General features: G+C 50.4%; 1 protein-coding gene across 4 annotated transcripts; it reads left to right on the top strand.

The window, feature by feature from the left end:
• The first annotated feature begins 4738 nt into the window (after positions 1-4738).
• EIF3B (eukaryotic translation initiation factor 3 subunit B) lies at positions 4739-27477 on the top strand. Of its 4 annotated transcripts, none has more exons than XM_060125143.1 (19): positions 4739-5469; positions 9830-10022; positions 11958-12077; positions 12381-12438; positions 12627-12755; positions 13143-13300; positions 14104-14235; positions 14318-14384; positions 14773-14819; positions 16068-16278; positions 17921-17993; positions 18848-18970; positions 20482-20560; positions 21315-21453; positions 23350-23469; positions 24000-24077; positions 24422-24530; positions 25002-25120; positions 26063-27477. In XM_060125143.1, the coding sequence occupies exons 1-18, from the start codon at positions 5055-5057 to the stop codon at positions 25103-25105; spliced, it is 2355 nt and encodes a 784-aa protein (XP_059981126.1). In that variant the 5' UTR covers positions 4739-5054; the 3' UTR covers positions 25106-25120; positions 26063-27477. The 4 variants fall into 4 exon arrangements, with proteins under 4 accessions (XP_059981126.1, XP_059981125.1, XP_059981124.1 ...); XM_060125142.1 differs by having other exon boundaries at positions 23350-23475; positions 26049-27477; XM_060125141.1 differs by having other exon boundaries at positions 4740-5469; positions 23350-23475; positions 26519-27477.
• The last annotated feature ends 90 nt before the right edge of the window (positions 27478-27567 follow it).

The raw sequence follows: 27567 nt of genomic DNA, 5'->3' as shown, positions 1-27567 counted from the left end.
AAATCGGCATCATTTTTTTTTTTTTTTACAGTTCTTATTTATTTATTTATTTTTGGCTACATTGGGTTTTCGTTGCTGCGTGTGGGCTTTCTCTAGTTGTGGCAAGTGGGGGCTACTCTTTATTGCAGTGCGCAGGATTCTCATTGCGGTGGCTTCTCTTGTAGTGGAGCACAGGCTCTAGGTGCACTGGCTTAGTAGTTGTGGCTCGTGGGCTCTAGAGAGCAGGCTCAGTAGCTGTGGCACACAGGCTTAGTTGCTCCACGGCATGTGGGATCTTCCCAGACCAGGGCTCGAACCCATGTCCCCTGCATTGGCGGGCGGATTCTTAACCACTGCTCCACCAAGGAAGTCCCCAGCATCATTTCTTTCTTAACTGACAGAATTCACCAGTGAAACCATCAGTGCCTGGTGCTTTCTCTTTTGAAGGATGACTAATTAGTGATTCAGTTACTTCAATAGCTACAGGCCTATTCAGATTATCTGTTTCTCCTTGTGTGTCTTCTGTTAGTGTTTCTGAACAATTGATCCAATTCATCTTAGTTATCAAATTTGTGGGCACAGAGCTGTTCATAATATTCCTTTGTTATCCTTTTAATACCTATAGGATCAGTACTGCTGGCCCTTACTTCATTTCTGATATTAGTAGTTTGTGTCTTCTCTCTTTCTTTTTCTTGGCTATCAAGGCTAGAGGTTTATCAATTTTATTGATCTTATTAAAGAACCAGATTTCATTTTCACTGATTTTCTCTACTGATTTCCCCCCTTTTAGGGGACACAATGCCATGCACACACTAATCAAAAGAAATCCGGAAGTTAGCCAAATTAGTATCAGACGAAGTAGACTCCAGAGCCAGGGATATTATCAGGAATAAAAAGAAATATTTAAAGTGGCAACGGGGCCAATTCATCAAAAAGACAAAGCAACGCTAAATGTACACGTACCTAATACAGAACTTCAAAGTACATGAAACAAGTGATAACACGGAAAGGAGAAATTGTCAAATCCATCATTAGAGCTGGAAGTTTCCAACATTTCTCTCTCAGCAATTGATAGAACACAGGAACAGAAAATCAGAAAGGTTTTAGAAGATTAGAGCAATGCCATCAACCCACTGGACCTCAGTGACATTTCCTGAACACTTCACCCACAGCAGCAGTTCAAGGAACATGCACCAGGGGAGTCCACATTCTCGGCAACAAATCTCAATACATTTTAAAAAGCACAGAAATCACACAAAGTATGTTCTCTGGGGAATTTCCTGGTGATCCAGTGGTTAGGACTCTGCACTCTCACTGCAGAGGGCCCAGATTCTATCCCTGGTTGGGGAACTAAGATCCTATAAGCGGTGTGGCCAAAAAAAACACAAAAAAACAAACAAGCAAAAAACAAAGTATGTTCTCTGCTCACAACATAATTAAATCTGAAACTAATTTTGGAAACATATCTGGAAAATCCTCAAATATTTGTCAATTAAGACCACATTTCCAAATAAACTATAGGTCTGAGAAGAAATCATAATGGAAATTGAAAACATTTTCAACAGAAAACATATTATAATTTGTGGGATGTAACTAAAGTAGTGCGTAGAGGGAAAATTATAGCCTTAAATTCAGATGCTGTCATCCTTGTCCCTCCATTACACAGTTCCCGACCAACCTCTCACCAATGATTTCAGGATCATTGCTTAGAAGCTTATTTCATAAGGTTTGCAAAATGTTGCTTCTCTGATTTTATTGACCCTTCTGCATGTACTGGCTAGAATTCTTTTTATAAATAAGTGCTTTCCCTCATCAACTATTTGGTTACCTTGAAATGTAAGGGTAAAATAAGAAAGGCAAGACTAATTGTTTTGCTTGAGTCTTTTATCTATTTTCAGAATGAGACAATGCCCCAGCAATATTCACCTGTGATCAACAGGATTTCCAAAAATAGCATTATGAAGAAATGAACTTAAACACATCGATCATACACAGCTTTTTATTCCTTTTGAGGCTCAAACTGTTCCAGTAGGGGGCCTCTTGAAGTTCTCCCCACCCCAAACAACTTATCATAAACATTTGCCAACATACAGAAATGCTGAAAAGAATTTTCCAGTGAACAGCTATAAACCTACCACCTAGATTTCACAGTCAACATTTTTCTCTGACCAACACCACCAATACTACTTACTTTCATCAAACTCTTTTCAGTTTAATGTGTATCCTTCTAGGTCTTTTTCTATGTATTTCACATATTTCCTTAATGTATTAGTCAGCTCCAGCTGCCGTAACAAAATACCACAGACTGGGAGGCTTAAAACCACACACATTTATTTCTCACAGTTCTGGAGGCCAGAAGTCCAAGATCAAGGTGTTGGCAGGTTTGGTTTCTCCTGAGGCCTCTCTGAAGACATGGGCTGGGGCTACAGCCACCTAAAGACTGGGACTTGAGGACCTGTTTCCATTTCAGATGTCTGGCAACTTGGTGCTGTTGGCCAGGAACCTCAGTTCCTCCACACAGGGGGCCCCTCCACAAGCTTGAGCGTCCTCAGGACATGGTGGCTAGCTTCTTTCAGAGCCAGTGATCCGAGACAGAGAGCCAGGTGGAAGCTTACTGTTTCTTGGACCTACACTTGGAAGTCACATAGCATCACTTCTGCCACATCCTGTTCGTTAGAAATGAGTGATCAAGTGCACCCCCTCTTCTGGGGGCAGGGTATGGCTTCCCTTTTGAAAGGAGTGTTGAAGGATTTATGAACCTATCCCAAAGGTACTTTTACCCTCACTTCTGTGATGTTTTGATTCTTGAAAGTTGTTCCCACCGCACTGTATGTAATTCTAAGACAGTAAGAATCATAATTCCTTCTGCACCACTGTATCCCTCCCCACACAAGAGCCTCTTACTCTGGCCCTGACATACTCTGAACTTTAATCACAGCACTCCTCAGACTCTGGAGGGTGGAAGAACCGTTGATGGTCTTGGTGCTCTCGCTAGAACACTTGTGAGACGTAATTTGAAAATATACATTTTTTTTTGCATCGTGAGCACATTCATAATTTTACCTGCAGAACAGGATATGAAAAGTCCCTTCTCTGGGAAACAGTAATGAGTGGCTACTATTTACAACACCTGCATGCTGGAGAAGTCTTCCCTAAGAAGTATATAGCTGCCAGACTCAAGTCAGCTGTTTTCAAGCTTTTCTGTGAATATCCACTTCTTTTTTTTTTTTTTATAAATTTATTTATTTATTTTTGGCTGTGTTGGGTCTTCGTTTCTGTGCGAGGGCTTTCTCTAGTTGTGGCAAGCAGGGGCCACTCTTCATCGCGGTGCGCGGGCCTCTCACTGTCGCGGCCTCTCTTGTTGCGGAGCACAGGCTCCAGACACATAGGCTCAGTAGTTGTGGCTCACGGGCCCAGTTGCTCCGTGGCATGTGGGATCTTCCCAGACCAGGGCTCAAACCCGTGTCCCCTGCATTGGCAGGGAGATTCTCAACCACTGTGCCACCAGGGAAGCCCAATATCCACTTCTTATTCATTGATTTGTCACCAATAGCACCTTCTAGGAGAAAACGGCTGGCAGAGCCCAACGATCTATGAAAACTGCAGGTGAAGCTAGAAATTAGGAGGATAACTTTGACAGCCAGGAAAATTAGTTTGCCTTTGGGAAGCTGGTCCACGGGCCACACACATAAAACGGGCTACCCCTCAATTTACAGGTGGGGAATCTGAGGCAGAGAGACCAAGGGGCCTACCCACAGTTACAAAGGTGAAAGGAAGACGGGGAGGATTCAAACCCAGAGGTAGGCAACCTAAGAACCCTGGTTCTTTTCTTTTTTTCCTTTCCACTGTGGTAAAATATACCCAACATTCCATTTACAACTTTAGCCATTTTTCAGTGTAGAGTCCAGAGGCATTAAGTACATTCACACTGCTGTGCAACCGTCACCCACTATCCATCTTCCCAAAACGAAACTCTGTCCCCATTAAATCCTAACTCTCATTCCGCCTCCCCCAGCAGCCACCGCGTTCTTTTTTAGAAAGATTAAAGCATTTACACTGAGCGGTGGCCCTCATGCTCGGCAAAAAACAAAATACAAACACAGAATACCTTCCGGACGGAGCAAACCAAAGCCAGAGTCGCTGCGCCCCTGCGGCTCAGGTTCTGCGACACCTGTGAGCGCGGGCCTCGCCGGCCACGCCCTCCCGCCCTGCACCCGTGGCTGGTCACACCCCTCTCCACGCGCCTGCGGTTGGCCCCGCCCCCGCCCCGCCCCCGTGGTCCGCACGCTCGCGCGTCTGGGGGCGGAAGCCCGCGCGGGCCGAACCACGGTGACCATCAGAATGGGGAAAGGCGGAATTACAGCCGCCGCGGTATGCTTGGGCGTAAGTGATTAAAGCACCTCTCATTCATTTTTGTATTGCGCCAGGCAGTCGTCCCTCTAGTAGCCTTAGCCTTCTCTGGCTCTCCAGGAATTCCGTTTGTGTTTTGGAATCGCCCATTCTTTTGCCCAGTCAGTAGACGAGTCTAAAAGCCGACATGTGGAGGGGGAACTTAGTAACGTAAGTTGAAATATTTGGTGAAAGACTAAGATATCCTAACCAAAATAGTTTGTTGAACTTACAGTTTCCTCTAGTATCAATTTTTAAGTAAATGATATTTTCACGCACTTCCGTGTACTGAGATGATTTCTGGTACCTCCCTGCGGCTTCACAAATAGTTTATTCCTTTACCGCAGGGCCCGACGGGAGAAGGAAGGGAGTGGCTGCCATGTTGGAGGAACCATCTGCTACTTTAGGTGGGGTAGCGTAGTTCCCAAACAGTTTGTAGATTGACCGAAGCAAGTGTGGTGATTAGAGTGGAGCACGCACTTGTCACAGGGGCACTGTCGGAATCGCTGGTGGGCATATTTCTGCCCTGTGAGGTTTTCTGAGCGCGCGGGGCTGCAGCAAGGCGTGGGCGCCCCCCTATCCCCTTGGGCGCCCCGCCGCACGCACATGGCCCGGCGGTAGGCGCGCGGTGCGGCCTGGGAGTGTCGGAAGCGCGACGAGGCCCGGCGAGGCGGCAGCGAAGGGCCATGCAGGACGCGGAGAACGTGGCGGCGCCAGAGGCGGCCGAGCAGCGGGCCGAGATCGGGCAGCAGCAGCCGACCGCCGAGCCGCCGCCGGGAGAGGAGCCGGCGCGGCCCGGTGCGCAGGAGACGGCGGGCGGCGAGGACGAGGAGGCTGGGTCGGGGCCTGATCTGCCGGCCGAGCCCGCGGCGGACGGGGAGGAGAAGGCCGACGCGACCCACGGCGTGTCCCCGCCGCCGCCCGAGGATCCCCCCACCCCGGCCGCGGGCGAGGCCCCGGCGGGGCAGGCGCGGGACTCTGCATCCGAGACCGGGTCCGAGGGATCGGGCGGGGAGCCAGGCGGCGCGGCGGAGAACGGCGGCGCGGACGAGCCCTCCTTCAGCGACCCCGAGGACTTCGTGGAGGACGTGAGCGAGGAAGGTGAGGCGGCGGGGCCGGTCTGCGCCGAAGTTCCCGATCCTCGAACGCGGGAGGGGTGCCCGCCCTCTGCCTGTCGCCCCCACGTAGGGAAGGTTTCCGTGAGCGCCTGGATCTTGTTTTCTCCAAAAGAAGAGAAGGGCAGGGTGGAGATAACTTGGGGAACCAGCCACTGGCATTGCAGCCTGGAGTTTGGAGGGTGGTGAAGGCAGACGGCGTGCACGCGGGAGCCGTGGTCGAGTGTGCAGTGGTGTGGCCATTAGGGTCGAGCCGAGCTGGACACTCCGTGTGCTGCACGGTCTTGGGTGACAGTTCTTCGTCTGCAGTCTGGGTGCCCCGAGTGACCCGCCAGACTTGTCAGAGGCCTGAGACTGACTCGGTGCCGACTCCTTAGGGATGGATGGACGCTGTCCCTCGGGAGTGGGGAGAACAGGGTGGCCAAGCTGGGTTCCTTTGCCCCCGCTGTCCCACAGCAGCGTCTACCCCCAGAGAGTTCCTTAGGAGGACAGTTTGAGGCCGGCTCTGCCCGATTCCTGTTCGTGTCTCTCTTTTCCTAAGTCTGTAGGCATACCGTCATCCTTCTGTTGGCAAATAATTTTCTCGAGTTGTAGGATTGATTGCCGCTTAGTTTGCCTTTCTCTTTGCCTTGGTTCGACGTACATGCATTATTTCTGCTTTTTGCCTGAGAGAGCCTGTCTCCTAAGGTGACTTCTGATGATGGCTCATCTCATTTGTTTTTATGTTTGTTTTTAGCCATTTTATCTTTCCAGGCTGGGAGCACATAAGTGGATTCCTCTGCATATTGACCACCTTATAATAAAATGGGAAAAATGAATTAGACACCACAGAGGTAGCCAACTATACACCAGGAAGATAAGATGTTACCGCTTAAAGTTAGCTTTTTTGGAGATGTGTCTGATCACTCTGAGAATGAGTCAGAATAATAAAGGATATCACATAAAACGATAAAGAAGGTTTAGAGAACCAACAGAGTTGTTTGACTTTGAAAGATAAATTTATTTTTTAAATTTTTATCAAATGCTTTTGGTTTTTTTCCTTCCAGTTTTACTGAGGTGTAATGATGTACAGCACTGTATAAGTTTGAAGTGTACTGCATAATGATTTGACTTATTTGAAACATAATTTTAAAGGGCTACCTGTTATTGTCACTGTTGTCTTTATTTCATGAGACAAAAACATTTCAGCATGAATAGCAGGAAAGGCTCCACAAGCTAGTGAGGACTTGGGAGCCGCTGATCCAGTCAAAGCCCTTCACCTGTAAGAAAATGTGTTCCTTGTGGAGTAGGTTGCTGGGAATTGACAGAGAGGCTGTGTTTCTGGGCTCACCCCCTTTCCCCTACCCCCCAGCCTAGACCAGTGTTCTTTTCTTACCACACCAATTTATCTTCTATTTTAAAATTTGAGTTTTGATTTTAAAGCCTATTTTGAGCCCTTAGGTGTTTATTCACAACTGATTTTTTTTAAGCATTATTTGAGCACACCGAATTTACACAAGATTTCTAGTACGTGACTTCCGATGTGTGACAGGATACTGACGTGAGCACAGGCCATTCAGGCTAGGTGACTGCTGGGAGGGCCTTTGGAAGCCCTTGTCATCCTGATATTTTGCCAGAGTGACCTGTGAGTCTCCTGGTCCTGAGGAGCAAAGACTGAGCAAGCTGTCAGTTTTCTTGAGGCCAGTAGCTCACATATGTTTTCTGGTACGCGAGAACTGCCCTGTAGAGTCAGAAAGTGATGCTCAAGATGTTGGTTCTTTTGAAAATGGGCTGAGTCTCATGACGAGCCCTCTCGTAGGTGCCGCAGCCCCAGTGCCGTTGTCTTGCCTCCTTCCTCTTTGAGACAGGTGAACTCTCACACAGTTGCATCTTTTTTTTTTTTTATTAATTTATTTTATTTTTGGCTGCGTTGGGTCTTCGTTGCTACACGCGGCTTTCTCTAGTTGCGGTGCGTGGGCTTCTCGTTGCGGTGGCTCCTCTTGTTGCGGAGCACGGGCTCTAGGTGCACAGGCTTCAGTAGTTGTGGCATGTGGGCTCAGTAGTTGTGGCTCACGGGTTCTAGAGCGCAGGCTCAGTAGTTGTGGTGCGCAGGCTTAGTTGCTCCGCAGCATGTGGGATCTTCCCGGACCAGGGCTCCAACCCGTGTCCCCTGCATTGGCAGGCGGATTCTCAACCTCTGCGCCACCAGGGAAGCCTGCACAGTTGCACCTTAATCAGTTTAATTTTTCAACTGCCTTTGGTGCTTGGTCAAGCAAATATGTGATAATGGTTTTAACTAAGTGTCTTCTTTGCTACTTAGTCTTGAGAACTGTTTCTTTCTTTATTCCCTGTAGTCAGAGTGGGAACCTGACTGTGTGGGCTGGTAATGATGAAGGAAGTGTGTTTCTTCCTGTGTAGTCACTATGCTTATTCCCTTAAGGGTGTGTGGGTGGGTTCTTCTAAACCAGACACAGTTTGTAGAAAAGCTGAGCTTTTTATGTTTGTAAGTTTGGGTCAGGCATAACAGGCCTTGGCACTGTTCGGTACGTCAGCTTTAAAAGGAACCCAAGGGTTTGACTTCAGTCTCTGCAGGGAAGATGCGATGACCTAATCTGCCTCTTCTCTTCTTTCTCCTTTTTGCTTGGCCTAAATTTTAGCTTCATTGAAATTTAACTGGCAATTCTTTTATCCAAGGTAACATTTTCAGTATCATTCGTTAAAGGTGTTGAAGTTTAATTAGAGATAGTTTATAACAGGGCTTGCCTCTGGAAATTAAAGGACTTTTTTTCTTTTTTGAAGACCTCTTAACCTTTTTAACACAAAAGTGAAGAAAATTCATCTAAAGTTTTGAAAATGAAATACAACAAAGAATATTTTCTGACATGTGTCCTGTATGGCATGTTGAAATATACTTGAGTATCGTGCAGAAATTAGAGTGATGATTAGGTTCCAGACACATAGATACCTGAGTAACAAGCCATTGTTCCTCAGCTGTTGTTTAAAGATTACCTTGTGCACTCATTTTGCCGGTACAGACAGTCCCCAAGTTGTGATGGTTTGAATTACAGTGGTATGTAAGTGGGTTTATCAGGAAGTAACCCCACTGTAAATCAGGAAGGTCTGTATTACCAGCGTAGTTTCGTGTGGTGAGTATGCTTTGATGGCAACCTTAAAGATGTCTTTCTGTTCTAGCTCCTAACACGGTGCCTTGTAATCTTATAGCTTTCTAGACAAGCTGGCTAACTAACTGGGATTAGGATTTGTACAGAATTTGTGTTAAAAAGAGGAGGGTTTGCTTTTTTCATCTGATACTCCACTTACCCTCCGAGAGCCCATCTGCAGCAGCCAGTCCGGCATTTCTGTTGGTGCTGGGGCGTTAGGGTCAAAAGGACTCCAAGCCTGAGCCAGGCCTCGGATAAGATTGCAGCGGGCAGCCCCAGATGACACTGAATCGCCCGGAAAACAGTAGGCCTCCAGTTGGCTTCGCAGACCTGTTTGCATTGATTCCTCTGTGTTTCTATTTCCTAGTTCGTTTTACACCTATCTTTTCTTCTTTTTCTCTTACTCTTGCTGACCATTTTATGGAAATGAAGCAATTCTGAGAAGTTTGAACACTTAAGATTTGGGTTCTTTGATCTTAATTTTAAAAGCGGGTGGCATGAACATAAGAGGTTTTGAGCTTTGGACTGAAGTTATGAGAGTGAGTTGATGTTGCTTACTGTGTTCCAAGCACTGTTCTAAGCGTTTACAATTTAACGTCTGTATGGCTGGTGTCTCCCGGTGATACTGCGAGGTATTTCGTCGAACTGGAGACACCATCGCCTGTAAGATGCATCCCTGTTTGCTTGCTGTCCTGAGCTTCTCTAGTCTGTAGTCACCTGGTTGAAGTACCATTCTCAGTCCCGTGTTGTTTGCAAACAAGGCCGTTTCACGTAAAGAACATAGGGCGATGAGTTTGTTTTGCTGTAAACTGAAGACAGTGCCTGGTGGTGAATTTGTGATAGCAGTGGGTCAGAGAAGGCCATTCCTAGCTCACTTCGGGGTTTCTCTGATTTCTGGTGAAAGGCCATCCTCTTTTTTGCCTTCTTCATTATTAAAACCTCTTTGAAAAAATTCATTTAAAATCTTCCATTATTGCCAGAAGTCAGTTGACATATCTTGACTGTCGGTGGGAGTGTAAAGAGTTACAATATTTCTAATTCTTTCCACTTTAAATTTTGAGTCAAGCCAGGCCTCTGATTTCTTTTGCTCACAGTGAAAGCATTTAGATTATTCACTTTTTGCTTTTTGGAAACTTGTTCAGTGTGCTAACCTAGTGCATTAACTTGGTCAAAAAAAGTCATTCGACAAATCTTTCACTTGTACAGAATTACTGGGAGATGTACTCAAAGATCGGCCACAGGAAGCAGATGGAATCGATTCCGTGATTGTGGTCGACAATGTTCCTCAAGTGGGACCTGACCGTCTGGAGAAACTCAAAAACGTCATCCATAAGATCTTTTCCAAGTTTGGGAAAATCACAAATGATTTTTATCCAGAGGAGGATGGAAGGACAAAAGGGTGAGTCATGTTCTCCAGCACGGAAGTGTCACTTGTGTTTTCTTGGTAGCTGACAGACACCGTGAAGATGGTCGTGTGCTCAGGAGCTCACTGTGAATGCGGGAGCATGGCCTCCCTTTGGCACTTTGGTCGCATTTATCCAGGCCGCCCATGGTCCTCGGGGTCATTGGAGGGAGGGAGAAGGAGATGCAGTGTGGTTCTTGAATTAGGTATTACCAGGTGGCCGCTATGCTTTAAGAAATCAGACCTTGATCTCTTCTTCATTGAACAGTTATTGAGACGATATACATCCTGGGTAAAGGGACCAACAGATCTGAAAGTTGGCGAGATTTCAGGAAAATTTGACATGGTATTTTATTGATTCTAAGATGTGCTTTTTTCCCACATTTGTCATCTCTGAAATGGAGATACTTAGAATCTAAGAGACATTGTGTCATTCCGTGGTAACTTTTTTGTGGCATCACCTGAAATATTGTATCTTTTATTTATTTTTAAATGTATTTATTTATCTTTGTCTGCGTTGGGTCTTCGCTGCTGCGCGTGGGCTTTCTCTAGTTGCGGCAAGCAGGGGCTAATCTTCGTTGCGGTGTGCAGGCTTCTTATTGCAGTGGCTTCTCTTGTTGCATAGCACGGGCTCTAGACACGTGGGCTCAGTAGTTGTGGCACGCGGGCTCAATAGTTGTGGCTCATGGTCTCTAGAGCGCAGGCTCAGTAGTTGTGGCGCACGGGCTTAGCTGCTCCATGGCACGTGGGATCTTCCCGGACCAGGGCTCGAACCCGTGTCCTCCGCATTGGCAGGCGGATTCTTAACCACTGCACCACCAGGGAAGTCCCTGTATCTTTTAAAAATGGTAGCATTAGGTATGTGTCTTGCAGTTTGCTTTTTAAGTTCAATATTAGGTTTTTGTGTTGGTAAGTGTAATTCTAGTTTCCTCCTTGTAAATGCTCTGTGCTCTGTCATATCATATGACCGTTGTCTGTTTTCCTATGGATTGACAGTGTTTTGAACAGTGGTTAGGAACAGCCTAGTGTCTGTCCTCTTCTGAACACAAGAGAGGGTTTGGGCTGCATGAAGTGTCCCTCTTCAGAGCCACTGGCCAATCCCCGATTATGCCTGAGTGTCGCTACCAGTTTACGCTCGACCAGCAGGGATGAGAGTTCTGTTTGTTGCTCCACAAACTTGTCAGACTTTCACCGTTAAAATTTCATAAAAACATCAGCCTCTGGGTACAGGCAAAATTGTCTTTTATGGGACAGAAATGAGAAGGTGGTATAAACTTAATTTTTTTTTATTTCAAATTTTGTAAACTACCTAGAATAGTTTTAATTTCTTAAAAAATTATCACATGCAGGCAGTGCTTCATACTTTTTCTATTTCAGGAACTAGGTGGAAGGATAACCTTTTTTTGAGCAGTTGCTTGTGTTATTTTTGTTATAATGAAACATTCTCTGAGAGCCTTTGTAATTTTGCCTGTAATACACAGTATTAGACTACCCATGTTTTTTTAAATAGTTTTGTTGAAAGGTACTTGACATACAGTAAAATCGGATACTATCCGTGTCTCTTTAAACAGTTTTGTTGAAAGGTACTTGACACAGTAAAATTGGATAGTTCTAAAGTGTACAATTTCATAAGTTTTGGTGTATGTTATACACCCATAAAACCATTACCGTAGTCGAGGTAAGGAACATTTTGGTTAATTAGCTGTTCTATAATTTCTGATCGTGTACTTAGAGACTTTGGATCTTTGCTAGGATTTTGTTCATGTTTAGAACTGTTCTGCTAGGGATCTGACTGCCTCCGGGACACAGCGGGAAGACAGGTCTCGGATACTCATGGCGGGTGCGAGCCCTGTGGAGGGCTGGGTGTGTTGAGCGTGCCCTGCCTGATCTTTACGTCTGCACTTGTGCAAGTTGCCCTCTTTCTCAATTCAGGTATATTTTCCTGGAATATGCATCCCCTGCCCACGCTTTGGATGCTGTGAAAAATGCCGATGGCTACAAGCTCGACAAGCAGCACACATTCAGAGTCAACCTCTTCACCGATTTTGACAAGTGAGTTCTGACTCAGCCCAGGAGAACCTGGGCATTTTCCTGAGCATGAACGACCAGACGGTTCTGCCCCGGGGGCACTGGGTGCTTAGTGGTCTTTTCGGTAGCTGCATCCTCCCGTCAGACTACTGCAGGACCATTTCGCATCCCTGGCCAGTAGCACCCCCTGACCGCCAGCGTCCCCTCACCGGTTGTGACCAATCAAAACCTTGTCCTTTCCCTCTGCGGGGAGGGCAGGGGTGCAGTACTGCCTGGGGTTGAGAACCACTCAACCTTGTAATCATCATCGTGTTGCTTCTCTTCCAGGTACATGACTATCAGTGATGAATGGGATATTCCAGAGAAACAACCTTTCAAAGACCTGGTATGTTGTATAAAATCTATATGTAATGGCAAGAAATGGTGGCTAGCCTCTTGGCTTGAAGTGATGTATTCCTCAGGAGTTAAAGCTGCTGTCTGAACTGGTCAAGTCTCTTAAGAGCAACAGTTATGTATTCTTTGGTTAAAATTAATGAAATGTTTTAAATCCCTTGCCTTTGGTTCTGTTTCTAGGGAAACTTACGTTATTGGCTTGAAGAGGCAGAATGCAGAGATCAGTACAGTGTGATATTTGAGAGTGGAGACCGCACTTCCATATTCTGGAATGACGTCAAGGATCCGGTCTCCATTGAAGAGAGAGCGGTGGGTATTTGCTGCCGTGTGGGGACTTACCTCATGTTTCCTTAACAAAGAGGAGTTTGGTGGGAATTCCCTGGCAGTCCAGTGGTTAGGACTTGCGCTTTCACTGTCAAGGGCCCGAGTTGGATCCCTGGTCAGGGAACTAAGATTCCGAAAGCCACACGGCAAAAGAAAAGAGGAGCTTGGTATAAGAGCAGGTGAGTGTCACGTGCTTTGAGGTTACGCCTCTGAGAACAACTTCTATTCTTCCAGCTTTGAAAGGCGTCCTAAGAAGTGGTTAGGCTTCTTGTGTGTTCAGCTAAAAGCTTGAGGAGTGTATTTGTTGTAGACTTCGGACTCTTCGTGTTCGGCGTTTTGTTGTGTTAACATCGGCACTGATTCTTTCCACAGAGATGGACGGAGACGTACGTGCGTTGGTCTCCTAAGGGCACCTACCTGGCGACCTTTCATCAGCGAGGCATTGCTCTTTGGGGGGGAGAGAAATTCAAACAAATTCAGAGATTCAGCCACCAAGGGGTTCAGCTTATTGACTTCTCACCTTGTGAAAGGTAAGCTGTTCGAAAATTGCAAATGGAGTCGTGCCAGCCTTCTATGGGCAATTTTTTCAAGCTTTATTCTGCAGTAATTTTAAAGTTAAAATAGAAACATTATAGGAAGAGTCCAGAGGACTCCCGTGTGCTCTTGACCGCGATTCTCCAGTTAGTATTTTGTTGCATTTGCTTTATTGTTTCCTTTCTCCACACATCTGCATAAACTACATCATCTTGCATAAGGGACTTGCGTATCTGCTGACTTTGGTATCGACCGCAGGGGGGCCTGGAACCAGTCCCCTGTGGATACTGCACGTGACCATCTGTTCTCTTTACCTTGTTGTCTTAATTAAAATCCAAGGAAGAGAAAGTATGAGAATTCCACATCTCTCATTCCGCTCGTGCACACAGCCGACTTTTGTTTGTAATCTGTTGGATCATTCCCTGTCCTGGTTTTATCAGGGAAACTTTTTTTTAACACCTTTATTGGAGTATAATTGCTTTACTCAGGGAAGCATTTTGAGGTGACCCTTGGAGCACCCTGGTGCCGAGCAGGATGAATGGTCTGTGCCACAGTGGCTCTGCTCCGTATTTCGAGCGGGGTCTCCAGGCGGGAGGACAGGGTCGGGGGAGCCTGGGGTTGGAGGAAGTGCTGCTTCCACGGGTCTCGGCTGCTGTTCTGGCGGCCTCGCTTGTGCCTGGAGCGTCTCCTTCTGGAGCGGAGGCGTGGACAGGTCCTCGCCACACCCACACAGCTGTGACCTTCACATGAGAGGACGTGGAAGCGTGCAGGAGATGAGGAGGTGTCCCCTCTGTTGCAGGTACCTGGTGACTTTTAGCCCCCTGATGGACACTCAGGATGACCCTCAGGCCATCATCATCTGGGACATCCTTACCGGGCAGAAGAAGAGAGGTTTTCACTGTGAAAGCTCGGCCCATTGGCCTATTTTTAAGTAAGTGGACCCGTGGTAGCCAGTGGTGACCTCTCTGCGGCCTCTTCTTCGTCGATGAGTCTGGCTCTGTTCTTCTTTCTAGGTGGAGCCACGATGGTAAATTCTTTGCCAGAATGACACTCGATACTCTCAGCATCTATGAAACTCCTGTAAGTGATTTATTTGATTATCTGAAAGTGAGCTGCCCCGTCAGTTGCTTGTCAGCTCCAGTAGCTTCTCGAGGACGCAGTGTTTTCCCTTAATTTGTGGTGCAGCCAGAAGGGAGAGAGACTAGTTCTGTGCCTTTCAGTTGCTCGGGTCCTGGATTTGGGTCTTGAATCTGCCAGCCCCCGCTTCTGCTGCCGCAGGGGGTTAAGGATGGGAGTTGGTGAAATGGGCTCTGGAGATGTGTACTTTGCTGCTGTGCGTGAATTGTTCCATTGTGATCTGTCACCCTCTGCTTACACTGCTCCCTCGGCAAGCTCACATTGTAAAGGTTGTGTGAACCACTGAGACATTGGCATGGTTTAACTCCATTGTAACCTTGTTTTTCCACAGTCTATGGGTCTTTTGGACAAGAAGAGCTTGAAGATCTCTGGCATAAAGTAAGCGAATCTCTTGGCATGTGGCTTTTGCCTCCCTCCTCCCGCGCTCGGCCCCTGCACAGTTGCAGAGAACGCTGGTGCTTTGTCACCCTAGCGCCAGGGTGTCGCGGCAGGCTTGTGCCTGCCGCCGCGCACTGTGTGTTGGCGGCCCCGTCAGCATTCCCCGTTCCTGCACGTAGGGGCCTCTTGAGGGCCTCCTTCCTTCCGTGCTTCTGCCTTGGAACCAGAGACTTGGGGGCGCAGTCTTTGAGGAAGAGGGATCTCCACTTAGTTGAAAGTCCCTGTGTCTCTCTGGTGGTCTGTGCCATGGGGTTTGCGTGGCCTCAGTGAACTGCAGCTGGTTTTCTCTGTCAATGAGGAGGCACTTTTTTTTGTTGTTGTTGTTGTTGTTGTTGCAGTACGCGGGCCTCTCACTGTTGTGGCCTCTCCCGTTGTGGAGCACAGGCTCCGGACGCGCAGGCTCAGCGGCCATGGCTCACGGGCCCAGCCGCTCCGCGGCACGTGGGATCTTCCCGGACCGGGGCACGAACCCGCGTCCCCTGCATCGGCAGGCGGACTCCCAACCACTGCGCCACCAGGGAAGCCCTGGAGGCACGTTTTTATTTACCTGAAATCTCTGGGGGCAGTGAAGTATCACCAGTGCAAGGACATTCACGCTTCTTCTTATTTTTATGTTTACATTCTTGGGCAAAACGATGGCTTCTAATTAAAAGTAAAACTGGGAATTAATTCTCAGTAAAATGCAAAAGTAAAGGTACTCTTCACAGATAGGAGCTCATGGATTGTTCGTTACAGCGCTTTTTAGGGTAATTTTTGCAGTAGAGAGAATTGCACTAATTCTTCTTTAATCCTCTTATATGTTTTGATTTGGGGTTTTCCCCCTTTAGCCCCTTAACGAATCTTCAGAAATCATGTAGCTGGGTCCATCGGCCTAAAGTTTATTTTGCTTGCCTCGTGGTTAAGAGTTTGAGTGGGGTTTCAGAGCTTGGGGATTGAATCCTGTGACCCCTGTGCGACAGTGGGTGGTATTATCAGCACCTGTCTCTCTCCTGACGGCACAGTGTGTCTACAAAGCCCCCGAGTTGTTCTGGGGCCGGAGCCCATGCTGGTGAGCGCTGGCTGCTGCTGGTGTTCTCGGGGTACCTGCGCCACCGCTGAGCTTTCACACAGAGAACGAGGTCTCTTGTTCTCCGCTCTCACCATTTCTTAGCCAGTCCTTGGAAGCATTTCATTTTCTTTGTTCTGCAGAGACTTCTCCTGGTCTCCCGGTGGTAACATAATAGCCTTTTGGGTGCCTGAAGATAAGGATATTCCAGCCAGGGTAACGCTGATGCAGCTTCCTACCAGACAAGAGATCAGAGTTAGGAATCTATTTAACGTTGTGGACTGCAAGCTACATTGGCAGAAAAACGGAGACTACTTGTGTGTTAAAGTAGATAGGACTCCGAAAGGTACCCAGGTAAGTGGATGCCAGTGGGCAGGGGTCATTCCTTCTACAGCTCAGTTCTGTTCGGGGGGTGTTAATGGATTTTTTGGTTCAAACTCATGACTTACTTTCACACCCACCTAACACCGAAAGTTAGCTGGTGTGTCATAGCTAGAGGTGTTGTCATATTCCAGCTGAGGAGTGTCATGTTTTTCTGTAAAACTTTGAGTGGGTGATAGCATTCATGTAGTTTAGAGTTGACGTAGGTTAGCGTTCACAGAGAACACAGGGAAATCTCTAGGCACCCACCCTCCTTCACTGAAGGAGTTAAAGTGAGTAGGTTGTTTCCTTTTCGAGTTTCTCTTTAAACACAGGGTAGCATGCCTGGCGCAGTTCTGCATCCACACTTTCTGTTGGTTTGCATCAGTTAATATTGAACTTATCCCAAAAATTGCATGATTTTTTTCCTTCTAATGGAAATATTCCTCTTCCTTTTACCAAAAAAAAGTTCTTTTAACTGTACAGTTACTGGATTTTATTGCATTCACACAGTTGTACAAGTTACCGCTGTCTTAATTCCAGAACCTTTCCATCACCCCCAAAAGGAACTCCACACCCATCAGCAGTCACCGCCATTCCTGACATCCTCTAATCTGCTTTCTTGCTTCCTGTCTCTCTGGATTTCCCTATTCTGGACATTTCATGTGAATGGAGTCGTACACTCTATGGCCTTTTGTATCTGGCTTCCTTCACTAAACGTTTGTTCAAGGCTCATCCAGGTTGTGCCACGTGCCCGTCCCTCATTACATTTGTGGCTGAGCAGCGGCCATTGAATTGCGTCATGTTTATCCATTTAGCTGTTGATGGACACTTGGGTAGTTTCCACCTTTTGGCTGTTGTGAATAACACAGCACCCACTTTTTACATGAGTGCATCTTGAAACGCGCTGCAGGATGTTCTGCTGTTTTGAAATAGTTGGATCAGTCCTAGTCAGTGGACCTTTATGGCACTACAGCTGCGATGTGTATTCTTGGACCTATCTGTGCTTGAGATGACCTTTCGGGCAGGTCTTGAATAGAATCTGGGTTGGGGGTGGTGGGATCCGATAGTTCTCCAGAGACTGTACCAGTTTCTACGTCCATCAGCTTTTTTTTTTTTTTTAAATAAATTTATTTATTTAGGCTGCGTTGGGTCTTCATTGCTGTGCACAGGCTTTCTCTAGTTGTGGCGAGCGGGGGCTACTCTTTGTTGCGGTACGCGGGCTTCTCATTGCGCTGGCTTCTCTTGTTGCGGAGCACGGGCTCTAGAAATGTGGGCTTTAGTAGTTGCGGCACACGGGCTCAGTAGTTGTGGCTCACGGGTTCCAGAGCACAGGCGCAGTAGTTGTGGTGCACGGGCTTAGTTGCTCCGCGGCATGTGGGATCTTCCCGGACCAGGGCTCGAACCTGTGTCCCCTGCATTGGCAGGCGGATTCTTAACCACTGTGCCACCAGGGAAGTCCCCCTCCATCAGCTTTTGAGAGTTCTTGTTTCATCATTTTAATCACTACAGATAGTCATATGTCTTTACCAGGAGTATATGTTTAATCTTTCATTAAATTCTTAAATTGTCCTGTCTTCCTCATGCTTTCAGTTTCCAGAATGTTACCCCTTTCCTTTTCTTTTTTTTTACACAGGGTGTTGTCACAAATTTTGAAATTTTCCGAATGAGAGAAAAACAGGTGCCTGTCGATGTGGTCGAAATGAAAGGCAAGTCCCATTGTCATTGTCCTGTGGTTGAGTTCACCTGTGTGCTGTCACGCGTACCCTTAAAGCTTCTGTGTGAATTCATGGCCCAGGTAGAGTGGCCGAGACTCGGAACCTGATTCACGGTGAACAGCACCTGGCTCTGAGTTACAAAACGTGCACGTGTTTAGGGTATTGTCCTCTCCAACTTCAGTCTCTTAGCTTTTCCAGTTGCCAAGTGAAGTGATGCCTCCTGTTTTTCCACACCACGCGAACTGCTTATATAGCAGAGGAACAGGGGTTCTCACCATTTTCCACACTTGGGAGAGAGTGTGAAGGGCAGGCCTTCATCACATGCCCAGTGACGGCAGCCAAAGGACTTGTGCTCTTACGTGTGAAAGTTCTCAGTTTAATAGAGGTGTTTTGTTTTTTTGGTGGGTTTCTTTGGACTCATGGAAACTTCAGATGCTGTGTTTCTGTCTTTAGGTGGAAAATTTAGGCTGTATTTTCTGTTTTGCTGGGGAGAGGAGGAGGGGAAGGGGGTGAAGTGGCCGCGCTGCCTGGGTAGAGAGGCGCGTGAGCCCTTGCGCCCAGGGCCGCGGCGAGGAGTGTGGGGAGGGTTTGTCCACAGGCTGCACTGCCCCTGGCCTGCCCCTCCCCACCCCTGCGGCAGGACGGGGCGGGGCGCAGGGTGCTGTCCCTGCTGGCCGGGCGGCTCCACACAGGTGCAGCGTGCTGCCTTTGCTTCTGTGCTGCTCTCTGGTCCTTTGAATGAATTTAAGAATTTGGGGCATTTCTCTGGTTGAATAACTTTAACTGGTCAAGAACGTTCTGTTCCTAAGTGACCAAAAGGAGCTCACCCTTCTTCCCGGTCTTAGAACCCATCATAGCCTTCGCCTGGGAGCCAAACGGGAGTAAGTTTGCTGTGCTGCATGGGGAAGCTCCTCGGATATCGGTGTCTTTCTACCACGTGAAGAACAATGGCAAGATCGAGCTCATCAGTAAGTAGGTGGCTTGCGCCCGACTCTCGGGACAGAGCTCGGTCGTCGCTCCGCGCAGAGCGCTCGGTGGGACAGGTGCGGAGGGTCACGTGGGCCGGTGGCGGTGGTGATGGCCCCAGAGGGAGTTGGTGGCGAAGGAAGGGCCTCCTCTGCACTCCCGCGGCGCCCCTGTGCCTCACTGTTCCGGAGCCCTAGCCTCTCCTCTTGTGGCCGCAGCTGCCCGCCCGGGGCTTGGTCACATGCCCGCCCGCGGTCTGCTCCGCCTGGAGGCCCTGTCCCCCCGCAGGACAGGCTCCTCGCCCCGCCTGGACAGCCCCGGGGCTCCCGCTCCTTGCTCTCCTGTCCTGGGTCCTTAGTGCCGAACTCAAGGCGGGTCCTCGTTCGCTGCTTCACGTTTCTCCTTGTGAGGACTGAGGTGGGAGGCCTCTTGCACCCACCTCAAGGGTGAGGCGCCCTCAGGGTGTGCTCGCCCCACGCTCCCCGAACCTCACCCAGGGCTTCTTGCCACAAAGGCAGGGGGGTCATCCCAGTACCTGACAGGGACTCCTGTGCCCTGGGAAGAGCTCTTCCTGAGAGATTTCTGATTTCTGTAAGAAATCAGGTTCACGTCCTGAAGTTTAGCAGTATTTGTGGTAGAATCCTTTCGTGGTGTTATCAGTTGGCTGTCTATCACAAAATTGACTGTTATTAATTCCCTGCGTTATGAAAGGAAGTAGGGGCAGCTGAAGACTTCACGGTCTCTCGTTACCAAGTAGGTTATAAAAGAGCAAGTACATGAGCGCCTCTGCCTTCCGAGTGCCCCGCTGCCCTGCCCCCCCCGAAGGGTCCGTGTCAGGGTTGTCGCACGCACTCCCGGCCTCCTCGTGGTGGGGACTGTAGAGCACGCCTGCCAACAGCGTTCTCTTTGCTTTGTCTTGGTCCGAGAGTCGTGCCGCCCCCGCTCAGGGTGATGCTGCCTCACCAGTCTGCCCCCCTCCGCGCCCTGCTCCTTCCTCCTGAGTGAAGAGACCCCCAGGGCGAGGACCTGGCTCTAACCCTTCAGGAAGTGAGTGGTTTGGAGAGATGATGGAGTTGAATAGCTTGTTAGTTAGAAAGGCGTGTGAGTCACTAGAGGAGTGGATTTTAGGCTTTTCGGGGTCGCACGCCTCTTTGAGAATCTGATGAAAACTGGATTCCTCACCCTGGTGTTGAGTCCCTGTGCTAACACTAACCGTAAGTGGAGTCTTCCATCCAGTTACATTGTCAGGTACCTTGTTTTGAACGTAAAATGTTATTTAAGATAGTATTGCAGCTTCAGAATCCCCCCTGCCCTTTCTTCTTTTTTTTTTCTTTTTAACTGGGTCATAATTTGAGGTGTACTGAAGGTGATTTTCTGACCTGTTTTCACAGGTAGCCAACAGGTGTGGTACCTCCATAGAGTTGTGGTGTATACCCCGTGGGGCGCAGCGAGAGCCCACTGCCGGTCCCCCCGTCTGCTGCAGGCTGACCTCTGACACTTTCTTTCCTTTCAGAGATGTTTGATAAGCAGCAGGCCAACACCATCTTCTGGAGCCCCCAAGGGCAGTTCGTTGTGTTGGCTGGTCTGCGGAGGTGGGTTTCTGTCTGATGCGGGGGGCTTTGGTGTGGGCTGTGCAGAGACCCTGGCCCCGGGCCCGCGCCCTGGTTCTGAAGGTAGCGATGCTGGCTCTGCGCAGATGCGGTGGACGGGTTCTCCCACAAAAGGGTCGGCCCGTTTGGGTGAAGCGCTGTGTGGCGTCTCCATCCTGCTCCCCAGACGCAGGCCAAGACCAGGCAGATTAAAACGGCCTGGCCGCAGGCGCTTTCGCCGCGGGCCTGGAGGACAGGTCTGCGTGGTTACGCAGGACCTCTTGCTGGCGATCCCGTTACCATGTTGTAAGGTCCGTGTCTCCTTGTAGGCAGGATGTTCAGTCAGGCCACGAGCCCATCTTGTCCTCTGGTTGGTGCGACCACGAGGACCTGGGCGTTACCCTCGCCCGCTCCCCGCTTAGTGCTGTTTTCAGCAGGACGTGTGCAGCGCCTGCCTCCGAGCGGCAGGACACCCCGTCTCAGCGCAGGTGCTTCTTGCCGTGGCTTTGGAGGCCTGGCCTCAGACAGCCTTCCCTCTGAGAATAATCACAGCAGACACGACGGTGCTCGTGTGCCCCGTACATCCTCAGTCCCAACATCCTTACGAGGTCATCGCTGTGATTATTTCCACGTCGGTGATGAGGTGGTGGTTAGGGGACCCCGGGCTCCCGAGTCTGGCCTGTACCCTCACCCTGGAGCCGGGGGCGGGCACACACACGGCTCCTGGAGAAGGCCCACCGTGCTGTCTGTTCCCCAGTATGAACGGCGCCTTGGCCTTCGTTGACACTTCGGACTGTACGGTCATGAATATCGCGGAGCACTACATGGCCTCCGACGTCGAGTGGGATCCGACTGGGCGCTATGTCATCACCTCCGTGTCCTGGTGGAGCCACAAGGTACGGGGACCCGGGGAGCCTCGGTGCCACGTGGACCGGGCCGTGGGGGAGCGCGCCCAGCGTGGCATCGCATCACCTCCCCGCCTGCGTCTCATCCCGGCGGGCAATGCGGTTGACCCACTTGAGCTCCCGGCCTGGCCCAGGCCGCCCAGAACCCCTCTCCCCAGAGCCCCGAGGGCAGCCAGCCTTCTCCACGAACAGGGCAGCATTGTTTCATCTCTCTTCCTAAGTTAGAGCGCGTCTCAGTCGCTCCAGTCGGAGCCGGGCCGCCCACATGTGCCGCTGCAGCCAGAAGGCTTGTGGAGTGGGAATCAGGTGGTGCCGCTTCCCGACTCAGTTAGCACCCACCCACTGCACTGCGGGACTAAACCAGCTGCTCGCTGCGCGGCTCCCCGGTGGAGGGTGGGTCTCTTCTGGTTCGCACGTGTTTTCCCAGCACAGTATTTCCCTCTTGAGGGCTTCCTGCTTCGGACCGTCAGTCCTTGGTCACCCAGCCCGTTAGGTCCTCTGTGCAGCGGCCTCTGACGGCGCAGCCTTTGGCTGTGCGCGTTTCCTGAGTGGAGGCCACGCTGACGCCGAGCGCCCGTGCTCGCTCCCGCCTCGTGGCCTTTGCGTGCGTCCCCTCCCTGGAATGTCAGTTCACGTAGGTGCTGTGCTTCCTGCCATTCAGGTGTCACCAAGCGTGCATCCGCAGAGGCTCCCCTCCCCACCTGGTCCCCGCGTCCTCTCACCCCGCTCTATGTTTTCATGGTGCTCAATGACATGCGCTCACCTCAGCCGTTGTTACGAGTTCCTTGTCCCCTTTTCCCGCTGGCATGGAACTTTGCAAGGACAAGGGCCTTTTCTCCTGTTCTGAGCTGTGTTCCCAGCATCTGAAACTGCTCAGCCTTCAGTCAGGATTTGCTGTCTGAATTGGGCTGTGAGAAAACGTTTGCCGTTTCTGTTTTTAACTTCTTGAAAACATCATCATCTCTGTCTTTAGCAAAAGATTTGAGGATGTGTCAGTGGAGGTAGAAACAGGATTCTGTGATCGCAGGAGCAGGTGTGGCACCGCCAGTGAGCGGGCTTGTCGGCCTGGGGCCTCCCTGAAAGGGCATGAAGCTGTCTGTGCACGGGCACTTCTCTGGGGAGAGGCCCATATCCTCTGGGGCCTCAGGAGAGATGCATAGCCTGAGGTTTGCAGGGCTCAGCATTTGTGTCCGTACAGATCATGCTCTGTAGCGTCTGGTTCACACGTTCAGTGTTCTCAGCTGGTGGTTAAACTTGCTGAGGACTCTGCCTTGTCTTTACTGACTGTTGTTATTGATTGAGGTATTGACAGTTGAACCAGCTCGTGCATGTTTACAGAGCAATTAGGGCAATTCTGTTTAACGAAGTGATGAAGTTTTAGGAACACGGGCTTTGCAAATGTCACTGGAAACAGCGTCTTGAGTAATAATCCTTGCGTTCGGATCAGGATATGTGGACCATGCCCGTGTCTAGTTTGTTCAGAGGTCGCCTTCGTGAGGCCTACCCTGACACTTTACAAACCTTTTAGACGGCTGACCACGCGGTGTTAGCTGCTCCCCGAGTGCTGTCTGCAGCGGGAGTCACCAGAGCGTAGCTTGTGGCACTGCCTCCTTTATCCAGCGGAGCCGTGTTTGGTGACGTGGTTGATTTCTGCTTTGTTAGCCCTGTTCCTCGCTGCTGCGCACGCTGCACTGTCCGTCAGGTACATGAGTTTAGGTGTCTCCCCAATGCCAACGATGTTGTTTGGCAAATTATTGGCTCCCGAACAGTTGTTGAACGTAATGGTTAATTTTGTCACTTCTGTCAGCACTAAGGATTCCAGGGCCTCTGCCTCCTGGTGTAACGTGGTGCAGGGGGCAGCTCAGTGGGGCCTCTGCTCTCTTCCAGGTGGACAATGCCTATTGGCTGTGGACTTTCCAAGGCCGCCTTCTGCAGAAGAACAGCAAAGACCGCTTCTGCCAGCTGCTGTGGAGGCCTCGGCCCCCGACCCTCCTGAGCCAGGACCAGGTCAAGGTCTGGTTGTGTCTTCGTCAGGTGTAGGCACGTGGGGGCGACGGACGCTGAAAGAAGCAGCTGCTGCTTCCTGTTACCGTTAGGGTGATAACGAGTGAGGAGTAGAAACGTGACATTTATGGGGGACCCTGTGAAGAGACGCAGAACGACTCAAGAACCAAAAGGAAAAGAGTAGCTTCAGAGCGGAAACAGATTTTCAGGTTAAGGCCACGTCGGTACCGTTCCAGGGAGTTCGCACAAACTGGGGCGGGATGAGAAAGGTGGCAGGGGCAATTAAAAAGTCCTGCTGGGATTTACATAGTGATGGAGAAACACGCTGATGGTATCAGGACAGGGCTAAGGGAGCGTGTAAATCCCGGGGCAGGAGGACAGGCCGCCGACGTGCGGACGCTGCGTTTGAGCAGTCTCGGAGGCCACGCTTTGCTCATCATTGAGGAAGTCGTTCCACGTTGGCAGCTCTGAGGATTACATTTGTGGTTCTTGCTTTGAATGTGTAAATCCTGAGTGACTTGTCTTTGTTTCAGCAAATTAAAAAGGATCTGAAGAAATACTCCAAGATCTTTGAACAGAAGGACCGTTTGAGCCAATCCAAAGCCTCAAAGGTTAGCCTTGTCCCCAGGCCTGAGGGAGGTGCCAAGGGTCATCCCCTCATGGCAGAGAAGGCCAGCGCCAGGCCATGGGGACAGACTGGCGGGGGCGGCTCTGTGCCACCGGGGCCCAACTGTGGCCCTCGGGTGGCTGGCGGGTGGTACGGGCCACGTTAGAGGCAGAAGGCAGCGAGCAGAGGTCCCAGCTTTCCTGCCCCGAGAGTGTCTGTAGAGTCCTTATGTCATCCCGTCAGGTGGGCCTACTGCTGACCGTGCTTTCATTTTCATTTGGGTTGAGCAAAATTATGACAGCGATGCGAGTTGTTAGTTCTGTAAGTTCTCCGCAACTCTACCCACAGGAATTAGTGGAGAGAAGACGAACCATGATGGAAGATTTCCGAAAATACCGGAAAATGGCTCAAGAACTCTATATGGAGCAGAAAAACGCACGGCTAGAGTTGCGAGGAGGTAACTTTGTCAGCCAAAGATACACTCTTCAAAGCGTATGGTTAAAGTGTTTTTCCTTTTTTTATCTGAATTTCCCAGAGTTTTCAGAAAACATCATGTGTTGCCTAAAGATTCTTAAAAAGAATCTTTCAAAGAAGACTGTGGCTTGCGGTATCTTAGTTCCCTGCCCAGGGATTGAACCCAGGCCCTGGCAGTGAGGGCACCGAGTCCCGAACACTGGACGCCAGGGAATTCTCTCTTTAAAAGTATCTTAAAGGGAATCTTTAAAAGACTCTTGAAAAGCACTGAGAGGTTCTTGCTGCCTGCAGGCCAAGGCCATAGTCCTTTCTTTGCAGGGGACCTTGCTGTGTTCACATCGGCCTCTTGGTGGGTGCGGGGCGCGCGCGCGCGCGTGTGTGTGAATGTGTTTCACAACTTTTCGCCCCACATCTGCACACGGTGTGACACACACACCCCCGCCGCCCCCTGCAGGTGTGGACACTGACGAGCTGGACAGCAACGTGGACGACTGGGAGGAGGAGACCATCGAGTTTTTTGTCACCGAAGAAATTATTCCTCTTGGAAACCAGGAGTGATCCGGGAGCACTGTGGTGAGCCTTGAGACGGGGAGCACACGGTGTCCTGTTTGCACTTCATTCCTGGTCTGCTCTCCCGCAAGTCAGAAGGCAGCTCATGTAAGGCGCTGAGTGAAGCCCAGTTGCCGGTACTCAGGGTTAGCCACGTCCTTGCCTGTGAGCTGTGAGGGGTCCAGTGCAGACCCTGGGTGTTCGGAGCCTTGCATCTGAGAGCTCTGGGCCTCATGCTCCCGTAAAATCCAGCAGGCCTTGGCCATGGGTGAGAGGAGGGCTGGGGCAGGCACTGGTGGTTGTTGCCTGGGGAAGAGGAGGGGGCTTTGCTGGGCGAAGGCCTCAGGGTGTCCAGCAGAAAGGTGGGCCTCACCAGCCGCAGCACCCGTTCTGGTCCGTCCCTGGTTGGTCTGAGACAGGAGCCTCCAAAACCCCATCAGGTGGGGGCTACCCTGGTGGCGCAGTGGTTGAGAGTCCGCCTGCTGATGCAGGGGACACGGGTTCGTGCCCCGGTCCGGGAAGATCCCACATGCCGCGGAGCGGCTGGGCCCGTGAGCCATGCCCGCTGAGCCTGCGCGTCCGGAGCCTGTGCTCCGCAACGGGAGAGGCCACAACAGTGAGAGACCCGTGTACTGCAAAAAAAAAAAAAAAAAAAAACCCCGTCAGGTACAGCCGGAACGCAGGCTTCAATAACAGAGGAAAGACGTGGCAGCTCTGGACCTCAGAGCGGACATGTGTGGGGGGAGAGGAGGCCCGGGGCTCCGTGTGCCTCGGTGTCCGGCCGTGCTGCCTCCGCGGCGGGGAGAGCAGGGCCGGGGGCTCCGCGTCCAGGCTGCTGCTCGTCTGCAGGCGCCGGGCCGGCGTGGTCCCTCCTGCTTCCTAAGGACGTGTGCCGTGCGCTCACCACGTGTGCTCGCCTGGGGCCGAGGCCGCTGCTGACCACCTGATGTAGTTCCCTTCTTACAGGACAGCGAGCGGACAGTGTCCCCTTGTTGCAGCGTCACCGTGTGTTGTGCTGGAACCGAGGTCATCCTTTTGTGGAAAGCCTGCCCACTCCTGACTTTTCACCTGCGCTTTCTCTCGCCCAGGCTGTGGCCGCGCCTGGGACTCGCCGTCTCCATACGTCGCTGTGCCTTTCAGCCCCTGGTACCCAGGGTGGGGGAGGTTTGCCAGCGCTGCTCTCAGTTTTCTCTCGCTGGGTTTCTAATTGCACCGAAGACTGGGCCCTGCCTCACATGGCCAGCGCCATCCACAGCCGTGCGGGGTCCCTCCAGGGCTCCCTGGCCGCCAGCAGGGAAGCCGCTTGGGGCACCAGCGCGTCCCCCGCCATTCAGGTTGTGACAGGTTCTCTCAACAGGCTGAACGTGGAAATAAAAGCAAACCTATATGAAAAAGCTGTCTTTCTCCTGTCTTTGAACGTAGATAGCGGCCTTGACCTTCATGCTTCTCCCGTCTGCCACAGTAGCAGCCGCCGCTGGGCTCAGTGCATCCCGTGCTGCGCTCGAGAGGCCAGGAGGGGCCGTCAGCCTCCCTTGGGGTGTCCTGCTCTGCAGCTGAGCTTTGAAAAGTGATGCGTCAGCCCAAACACAGTTCCTTCTTTTTCAATTTTTTGTTTCCTGTGCTTGTGGTTCACCTGATGAGAAAGAACCCTTTAGCCTTTTCCTCAGCTACACAGGTTTGAAGACTTCCACGGACAGTTGTCACTTTAGCCACTAGTACGTGGTCCTGTTTGAATATTTAACTCTTTCCCCCGCGGAGGAGGGAGTGAGCAAATCCAGGTAACTCAGCTCGTTTTCACCTGCAGTGTCCTGCTGCCCTCGGTGCCTTGTGAAACGGCAGCTTCTTCCACCTCTGTCTCTTTTCTCTCCTGGAACCTGAAGCTTAGTTTAAAAAGCAGCGAAGCACGGAACAGGTGCGCTTGGAGCTCACAGCCGTGACCTCTGTGTACGGTGGACAGACCTAAGACGGCCTTGCGGGGCAGGACAGGCAAACGTCTGCCCCCGCGGCTCGGCCGGCTGGTGCGGAGCGGCCCCGACCCGGCAGCGGCCCCGCTACCTGGCCTCGCCCATGTGAGCCGGCGCTTCGCGTTCTTCCTCTCTCGGGGCCTGGGCTTCCTCTGCAGCCCCTCATCCTGCCGTGTAGCTCATCCTCGCGCCCTCTCAGAGTCACAGCAATTCCTGTTTCCTTTCACGTTCTTTAAACTTCACTGTGTCGAGACCTAGTTTTTCTAATTTCTTGGCAGTAAGGAGGAAAAGGCACATGGCTCTATCACGTGAACAGATTTTTAACAGAGCTTTTGAAAGATTAACTTTTCACTGTTTTAAACGGGCTAGTTGTAACTTTTACATAGTTTGTGAATAAAAATTTCTTAAGCAATTGTGCTGGCATTATCTCTCTTTTTCTGTGAACTGGGTGTCCCACGGCCGGCCCTCTGTAGAAGAATTTCCCCACCCACCCGGGGGAGGGGCAGG

The sequence above is a fragment of the Lagenorhynchus albirostris genome, chromosome 15 (assembly GCF_949774975.1).
Source record: "Lagenorhynchus albirostris chromosome 15, mLagAlb1.1, whole genome shotgun sequence".
In the NCBI taxonomy this organism is placed as follows: domain Eukaryota; kingdom Metazoa; phylum Chordata; class Mammalia; order Artiodactyla; family Delphinidae; genus Lagenorhynchus; species Lagenorhynchus albirostris.
The sequence above is the reverse complement of the archived record's forward strand: the minus strand, read 5'-3'. Positions and strand labels throughout refer to the sequence as shown.

Excerpts from the sequence above, each read along its gene's own strand:
- EIF3B (XM_060125142.1), top strand. The coding sequence starts at position 5,055 with ATGCAGGACGCGGAGAACGTGGCGGCGCCAGAGGCGGCCGAGCAGCGG. Across the intron at positions 18,971-20,481 it reads TGGCAAGATCGAGCTCATCA|AGATGTTTGATAAGCAGCAG; the intron begins GTAAGTAGGTGG and ends CTTTCCTTTCAG. Across the intron at positions 24,078-24,421 it reads GCCAATCCAAAGCCTCAAAG|GAATTAGTGGAGAGAAGACG; the intron begins GTTAGCCTTGTC and ends CTCTACCCACAG.